General features: G+C 41.8%; 1 protein-coding gene across 2 annotated transcripts in view; it reads left to right on the top strand.

Moving 5' to 3' along the window:
• The first annotated feature begins 3,556 nt into the window (after positions 1-3,556).
• Positions 3,557-9,181, top strand: part of STK17A (serine/threonine kinase 17a) — a 39,927-nt gene continuing 34,302 nt past the window's right edge. Inside the window, exon 1 of one of the 2 annotated variants that reach the window (XM_032758250.2) lies at positions 3,557-3,898. In XM_032758250.2, coding sequence (XP_032614141.1) covers positions 3,693-3,898 — 206 coding nt within the window. In that variant the 5' untranslated portion in view covers positions 3,557-3,692. Of the gene's footprint in view, positions 3,899-5,367; positions 5,550-9,181 lie in introns of those variants that run through there. The other variant, XM_058445415.1, reaches the window with a different exon arrangement.

Raw genomic sequence — 9,181 nt, 5'->3', positions numbered from 1 at the left:
CAATAAAGCAAATTGCAATAAAATGAGATATGCCTGTATTTACATGGCATAATTCTTTCCATCCTTTCAATCTTTCTGTAGCCTTTTATTTGAGGTGTCTCTTAGAGGCAACATATAATTGTTATTATTTTTTAATTCTGTCCATAGCATTTGCCTTTTAATTGGAGTATAGATCCCATTTATATTTAATATAAATATATTGTAAAAAAAACCCTCCTGTTTTAAAAAGTTTACCATCTATTTGCTTCTTTGCTTTTTTTTTTTTTTCTTTTTTTTTTTTTGAGACAAGAGTTTCACTCTGCTGCCCAGGCTGGAGTGCAGTGGCACAATCTCGGCTCACTGCAGCCTCCACCTCCTGGGTTCAAGTGATTCTCCTGCCTCAGCCTCCCAAGTAGCTGGGACTACAGGTGCCCGCCACCATGCCCAGCTAGTTTTTTGTGTTTTATTTTAATAGAGATGGGGTTTCACTATGTTGACCAGGCTGGTCTCGAACTCCTGACCTCAGGTGATTTACCCTCCTCGGCCTCCCAAAGTGATCATCTATTTGTTTCTACTTGTCTGTGTTCCTTTTTTTTCCTTTCTTGCTTCTTTTAAATATTTTTTATTATTCCATTTCCCCTCTTTTTTAACATGTTATTCATTATTTTTCTATTACTTTTGCTGTTATTCTAGAGATTATAATATTCATTCTTGATGTATTAAAGCCAAGTAGTTTTATCAATTCCTATACAATCCTAGGACTTTAGAACATTTTACTTTCATCTACTCTATCTCACTTTTTTTGCTATTATTGTGTATATTTTAATTCTACATATATTTAAACCTCACATGACATTATTTTTATTGTTCTATACAAATTGTGTTTATTTGTATCTATATATATGTATTTATATCTATCCATATATAAAAGGATTGATTGCTCTTCATTCCTTTAGATGTCTCCATGATTTCATTTGGGATTATATTCCATCTGCCTGAAAAACTCCTTTTGGAATTTCCTTTAAAGTAAATCAGCTGATGATCTTAGTGTTTCTTCATTATAAAACTGTCTGTATTTTATTTTCAATTTTGAAGATCATTTTTACGGGGTATATAATATAGGTTGACAAGTAATTTCTCCTAGCGCTTTGAAGACATTTGAAGGTGTTTAGGCTTCCATTGGTTCTTTGAGAATAAGCTCTTAATTTTATTGTTGCTCATTTGCAGATTATATCTCTGTTTTCTTTGCTGATTTTAAACCTTTTCTTTTTGATTTTGTTTCTCAGTAGTTTACAATGTGCCTAGATATGGTTTTCTTTGCTTGAAATCCTGCTCTATGTTCATAATGTTTCTTGACTCTGAGAATTGTTGTTCATTAGTTTTAAAAAATTTCCAGCCATTATCTTTTCAAATACTGCTTCTTTTCCTTTTTTCTCTCACCTCTCTTCCTGATACTCCAATTACGTGTGTGTTAGAATGTTTTACCACATATCACATGTGTTATAGTATCCTTTCTGAAATCTTATCTCTGTTATATAAAGTTCTTTTATATCTCTTGTATGTCATTTTGCATATTTTGTTTTGCTTATTAGCTTCACTAATTCTTGCTTAAGTTGTATCTCATCTGTTATTAAGCCCATAATTCTGTAGTAGTTTTAGTTAGTGTGTTTTTTTCTCCAATTCCGAAATTCCATTGTATTCTTCTTTGGAGTTTCCAGTTCTCTGCTGAAAACTCTTTATCTTGTAATTTAATTTCTTGAAGATATTTAACAGAATTATTTTAAAATCTGTCTTTAAACTTTAATATCTGGATCTTCTGTGTGCTTGTTTCTGTTTTCTTTTTCCCTTAGTTTTTAAGACAATTCTGTGTCCTTTGTTTAAATTAAGTTTCAGACATGGTGTATAAAATATTATATGGATAATGTGTGGCTCTGGATGATGCTCTTTTTCTCCAGAGAGAATATTTACTGCTGCCATTTGAAGCTGGTTTTCAGCCCTTGGGTCTACTTCCCTTTCATCCACGCCCCTAGGGTACAGGCCTTTGGAATCCCAGCTGAAAGCCTAGTTACTTACCAGCCCCTCATCCTAAATAGGCCCTAAACTCCAATTTTTTTTTGTCTCCCCAACCCCATGAGATGACTGAAAGCTCTGCTTACTTTCTCACTCTTTCAGCCATTGCTCTAAAATCATCAAATACCTCATGGGAAAAGTGGTGGCTTTCTGAGCTGCCTATCTTTCCAGGATTTCAGTCATCCAAGTCCTTGCTGGGAGAGAAATTTTTTAACTTTTGTCAACTTTTCTATTTTTTCTTAGTGAGAATGTTGAACACAAATAAACTAGTATATCAGTGCCAGAAGCAAAACTCCACTGAGACAGTTTGAGCAGAGCAGTGGCGTGATTTGGTTTTGATTTTTAAAAGATCACTCTCATTGCCTTGAAAATGAACTATGTATGCGGCATTAGGGAGGAAGAAGGATGGAAGCAGGTGGTTCAGTTAGTAAACTATCATCACAATAATCCAGATAAGAGATAACGGTGGCTCAGGCCATGATGGTAAGGTGGAAATAGAGAGAAGTGATCAAATGCCGCATCTAGTTTGAAGGAAAAGACAAGAGGGTTCACTGACAAACTGGAGATGGGCATGAGAGAGGAATCAATGCTCATCCCAAGATTTTTGGCCTGAACAGCTAGAAGGAAGGAGATGAAGAAAACTGAGATGGGGAAAGCTGGGTAGGAGTGCATTCATGAAGACCAATCAGCAACTTACTTTTGTGTATGTTAAGTCTGAGATGCTAATTTGACATCTAAGTGGAGATGCCAAATGCATAGTCAAATACACCAGTCTGAAGTTCAGGGAATATTTGGAAGCTAGAGATACAAATTCTGTAGTCATGAGCATATAGATGGTAATTAAAGTCGTAAGACTGGATGAGAGGACCTCGAAAGTAAATATAGAGACGACTACAGACAATATAATAGTGTCTATTTCATAGGGCTGGCGTGCAGGGTTAATAATATTTATACAACTCCTGCCTCCAGACCCCTCGCCCGGTGTACGGAGATCAGGATCTCATCACCCCTCCCCACCACGTGAAGTCCTGCTTACAGCTCAAATGCCTTTTATTAACCGAAGTGCCTCCAGACCCCGCCCCTCCTCACCACGTGAAGTCCCGCTTACAGCTCAAATGCCTTGTATTAACCGCCCCCTCCACGCGCCGCACCTGTTGACTCTCAGACGCTCAACAGGTGCGCAACTCTGCTAACGCAGTAGGCTGTCCTGGCCAAAGGGTGGTGCTGTGAGTCGCCTCCAGCCTCCGGGCGATCCCGAAAGCTGCACCTTCTCCCCCTGAGCTGCAGAGGGCGCGCGTGAGGCATCGGGCGCTCAGGACCCCGCGGGAGCTCAGCGAGGGGGCGGGCGGCCACGGAGTGAGGCCGGGGCGGGGTCGGGTGCGGGGCGGACGTGGGGCGGGGTTGGCCGGGGCCAAAAGCAGGGTGCAGGGCAGGCGCGGGGCGGGGCCGGGGGCGGGGCCGGGCGCGGAGCGCGGGGCGGGGCCGGGCTGCCGGTAGCCTGCCTGCCGCAGTCCGAGCCCCGCGCTGGGAAGAGTGGGTGTTTGAAGGCTCCGCGGACCGGCACTAGGAGCCGGGGGCGGGTCCGTGACCCTCCGGCTGCTCGGAGCGAACAAGCGGCCAGGAAGGAAGCGGGCCTGAACACCATGATCCCTTTGGAGAAGCCGGGCAGCGGCGGCTCCTCCCCAGGCGCCACCTCAGGCTCGGGCCGGGCCGGCCGGGGTCTGAGCGGGCCGTGCCGGCCGACGCCGCCGCCCCAGGCCCGCGGGCTGCTGACAGAGATCCGCGCCGCGGTGCGCACCGAGCCCTTCCAGGACGGCTACAGCCTGTGCCCGGGCCGGGAGCTGGGCAGGTGAGGACGGGCGGGGCCCGGCGCGGAACCTTCCCGGACGCGCGGGGCGGGACGCGGGTGCCCATAAGTGCCGGGACCGCGGCGGCGAGGCTGAGGTGGCGTTGCTGCTGCCGATAACGCGCGTTGTGACTTGGCACAAACTTGGGTGCCGACGGCGACTAGGGCAGCGGAGTCGCACCAGCGCCCCCTCCACGCGCCGCGCCCAGCGAGAGAGTGATGGTAACTCGATGGCGGTCCCGGAGGCGCGGACACTTTTCTCTCCTCAGCCCTTTCGTCCTCTGTGGCGTTTCGAATGGCTATTTAACGAGAGAAGGTGCGGACCGCGCTCTGCCTTTCACCCCGAGCAGCGGGTCTGAAAACCAGAGGTCTGTGGAGCCGGCTTTGCTTTTTTCCTTCAACTCTTGCGACTTTCTTGGTCTCCCTGTGTGGTTTTAATAAAATACAGCATCCGTTGTGACAGCTTCCTTTGCTGTCTGTTACCTTGTGTCGGTCTTCTGCTGAATTCATTTTCGTGTTCTTGGTTGGTTTTGTGCCATTTTGGTTCTAAAGCATTTAGGTCCCTTTGCCTTGAGTTTAGATTGGTTTCTTTCGTGGGCGCTTGGCCCTTTTCTCGCTCTTTTTATTTTGCTGGGAACCGATTCTTGCCTTCTCCCCCCACCCCACGCTAGCCCACCCTTATTTTGTGGGAGTAGAGAGAACTTACAGCTTGGTCTCCAAAGTTGCAGGTGCAGGCTGTTCGGATGCTTTACATTTTGTGTGCTGAGGAGGGGTGATCAAATGATTTTTGTGGGGTTTGGCGACTCTTCCTTGAGAACAATTTGAAGAAGTTGTTAAATACTCTGGCATTGGGGGCAGACCTGAGTTCATATTCGTGCCCTTCTTGCTGTGTTTGCCTTTGGAGGGGTTAGACTCCCCAGCCTCACTTTCCTCATCCGTAAAATCAGTATAATGATGACAGTACCGACCTCAGAGGTGTCCTGAAGATGCCATGCCTGTCAAGAGCATACCACTGGGCTTGCCACATGGCGTTCAGTAAATGTTCGCTTTATTGCCAGCATTTGTCATGGTTGCAAAATAGCACCATGTCGTAATGGGAAAGGGCCTGACAGTTGGAACAGCTTTCAACTGGGGTCTTGGAAAGGCAAACAATGTAACATTGGTTATAATGTTAAAAACACACTGCCTTACACATATTAAGGTAACTTTTGGAAATAGTTTTTTTTTGGGGGGGTGGGGTGTAGGGAGTGTGGAATCCTACCTTAACAAAGTCTTACTTATTCCTAAATGTTAACAAAAGGAAAAACAGGAACAAGATTTACTTCATTGCTAGGCCCTAGTTGACTGGATCTGTGCATACTTTAATTGTGACAAAAGATGAAGGGAGCTATGACTTAGCTGTGTATTCTAATTTGTCGACATTCCAAACATTCTGAAGTAACCCGTATTACCTGAAAAAAGGAAAACTGGCTGGGCGCACTGGCTCACGCCCATAATCCCAGCCCTTTGGGAGGCTGAGGCGGGTGGATCACCTGAGGTCAGGAGTTCGAGACCAGCCTGGCCAACATGATGAAACCCCGTCTGTACCAAAAATACAAAAATTAGCTGGACCTGGTGGTGGGCGCCTGTAATCCCAGCTACTCGTGAGGCTGAGGTAGGCGAATCACTTGAACCTGGGAGGCGGAGGTTGCAGTGAGCCAAGATCGCGCCGTTGTACTCCAGCCTGGGTGACAGAGAGAGACTCCATCTCAAAAAAAAAAGGAAAACTACATTTTTCCATTATTTGGTTGTCTGGCTTCATTCCACAAGGAAAACCGGTGCAAATATTACAAAGCGAAATGTCTTCAGGTGGCAAGCACTGTCTTGGAGATTTTATAATCTGGAAACTGATTTGCACCCCACCAGGTGTTATGGTACTAATTCCTTCAGGAATGTTTCTGTCAACTTTTGTTTTAAACTCCATTATAAGATTAGCTTGCCGATCATGTTTTTTTTTAAGATTGTGATATCTTCTACATATCTTTTCTTACATAAATTTCTTTACAAAAGGAGTAGATTGTAAAGCAGCATAACAATGCAGTTATTAAATACTTGATATAAGAGCCTGGAACTGGAAAATAAAATTAAATCTATTCTTTTCCTTGTGGCACCCTTTTCTATCGCATAGGAGTTTAATGCAGTGCTTAAGAACATTGGCTTTGGAGTCAGACAGTGTGAGATTGAATCTTGGCTCTTACTAGTTATGTGGACTTGAGTGCATTACCTAACCGTTTATTGCCTCATAGGGTTGGTGAGAGAATTAAGTAAAACACATAGCCTTAAGGCTGTGCTTAGCTTAGGGGAAGCACTCAATAAATGTAATTCATGGTATAATTCAATAAATGTTATTATTTTAAATGTAACCAAAAAAGAAAACCTGCACAATCTCAAAAAATGTCTCTATCTCTGGCAAAAGTAATGAAGTCACAGGAACTGTTCAGAAGTCTCAGGAAGTAAAAGTTCTGTTTGTGCTATAAGCAGTCCTTGTTTAAGATTTATAAATTTTGCCTGTGTTTATGGTTTTAACATAGTTAAGTGTGTCTCTGCTTCATCTTTGATAAGATAGAAAATCTATTTTTCCAACAATTAACTCTGGTTGCATTTCTGATATAACTCTAATTAATCTCATGAAAGAACTTGCAGAATACCCGTGTTATAGTTTAATGATGTGGGAAGAAAAACAGATTTTTTTTTTCATTTTATTCTATGGCCTTTCATTTAGTAAAATGCAAAAGGGGTGTGAAGAGTTAACGGTTCAAACAAATCGATCTTTTTCAGGTGCTACTATGTTATCACAGATCTAAAACTTTCAATGAGATGACTGTTCAAAGAGAATTTTTTAAATGGTCAACATTGATTCCAGAGTAATGACAGGATGTGATATTGATAATTTTAAGAAATGTCGCGTTCTTTCATGTCTCCAGCAAAGTCCATAGCAGCGTAAATAAGGGTAAATATATGATGTAAAACATTCTTTTATTGCTTGAAGCTTGACTGGTTAAGGCTTGTTACCTTTCTTTGAGTCAGGATATATGCCAATGTAAACCACATTTAATGATTTCGTTACTGGGGCACGCAAGAGAAATGACCTTGGGTTCTGATAATTTTTTCATGTTGATTTCCCTTGAGTTTATTGATAATATAGAAACAGAAAGATGTTTCAAGGAACTTAAAGATACACCAGTTTCATAGCAAATGATTTGCCTTACATTTGTTTTCATTATCTAGTCCTCAACTTTAATGTTTTTAATATACCGATAAATTTTTTCTTAAGAAAAAAATATTTTAAGCCAAAAGAACACTTTAAAAATATTAGTACATGCTAATAGTTGGATTTTCCTCAGGCAAAAAGTTACAAATACAAGTTCCCATCTGAAACAGGTACTTTATAAATGTGCAGGCTTTACAGTTTTACAAGTGCTTTCACATGCATTATCTCATTGATTCTCACCACAAGCCTGTTTGGAAAGCCCCATTTTTCAGATGAGAAAACAGACAGATTAAGTCTTGTGAGAGATAACAGAGCTGGGACTCCCGACTTTGAAATCATTCCCATTACACTACACATGTTTTTCAAAGAATAATCTGTAGTCTGTATCTTATGACTAAAGCAATTTCCTATCATTTTAATGAAATGATACTTTTTTTTGTTTTGTTTTGTTTTGAGACGGAGTCTGGCTCTGTCGCCCAGGCTGGAGTGCAGTGGCGCAATCTCAGCTCACTGCAAGCCCTGCCTCCCGCGTTCACGCCATTCTCCTGCCTCAGCCTCTGGAGTAGCTGGGACTACAGGCGCCCCCCACCACACCCGGCTAATTTTTTGTATTTTTAGTAGAGACGGGGGAAAGGATATGTTAATGAGTTCTACATTGGAACAAACATGACCAAGCTTCAGTGTCATATAGTTAAGTCCCCACTGGGGCCTTAAAGTAAATTAGGGATGTCCTATCCATTCTCCTCAGAGCAGTCAGGGGTAACAGGGACAAGAGAGGATTTTTGTCAGAGAATAAGAGAATATTCAAACTGAAAGGGGACTCTGGGTGGGTATTTTGGGGACTGTGTGTCCTCACCTAGATTGATGGCTGTAGGTAATAGCTTCAGTTTTTGTATCTGACAACTTAAGCTCGTGTCATAAGTTATCATTTTTTAAGAAATAGACCTTTATTAAGTAATATCCATGCAGAAATTGCTTTGTTTTAACACAAATGTTATTTAAGATTTCTTGACAGCTAGTCATTAGTTTGAAGAATTTTATTTACAAACAATTTGGGGTAATCTGATACTTTGGATGGATAAAAGAAAATTGGCCATATTTGTGGTTCAACAATAAAGTTACTTGGAAAGTATGGCTTCTGCTGTCAGGCAGGTACTTTGTCAGTCAGCTGTTTAATTTTGAAAAGTTCATGCTTAAAATGTTAAAATCTTAATTTAAAATACATGAATTTAAGAATTTGAATTTTAGTCTCTTCATAAAACTATAGATGACACAATTTTATAAAATCTGATTATTGAACCAAATGCATTAGAAAGCTAAGTAGCTGTAGTCATTGAGTCACCTCTTCAGGTGAGTAAGAAGTTAACTAGATTTCTTGAGAGAATTTACACATTATATAGACTAAATAGCTCACCTCCAAAACTCCTGATTTTTTAAAATTATTATCATTGGTTATATCATAGATCTGAAATTAATGCCAAAAACAATAAAAATAGCCACTGATTACTGATCATTTGCTGAATGCTACACACTTTAAAGATGTAATTTTGTATAGTTTTCACTGCCCTGTATGGTAAAGTGCCATTGACCTCATTTTACAGATGAGAAATCCCAGGATCTAAAGGATTAACAAATTGCCCAGTATTACACACTTATTAGCCAGAATTTAAAACCAAGTTTGACTTGTAAGGCCCTGCCTTTTCTTATCACACATGCTAATGTCTTATCTGAATGGACTCACTGATTTTTACGCCTTGATCCTTTCAGCGATAAGGAAGACAAAATCCATTCTAGATTTTTCTTGAATGGAACTTCTTTACCTTTAAGACATCATTCCCAGCTGGGCGTGGTGGCTCACACCTGTAATCCCAGCACTTTAGGAGGCCAAGGTGGGCGGATCACTTGAGGTCAGAAGCTTGAGAGCAGCCCGGCCAACATGGTGAAACCTCATCTCTACTAAAATTACAAAATTAGCCGGGCTCGCACCTGTAGTCCCAGCTACTTGGGAGGCTGAGGCGGGAGAATTGCTTGAACTT

This window comes from Hylobates moloch, unplaced genomic scaffold, assembly GCF_009828535.3.
Source record: "Hylobates moloch isolate HMO894 unplaced genomic scaffold, HMol_V3 SCAFFOLD_1, whole genome shotgun sequence".
Lineage (NCBI taxonomy): Eukaryota > Metazoa > Chordata > Mammalia > Primates > Hylobatidae > Hylobates > Hylobates moloch.
The sequence above is the reverse complement of the archived record's forward strand: the minus strand, read 5'-3'. Positions and strand labels throughout refer to the sequence as shown.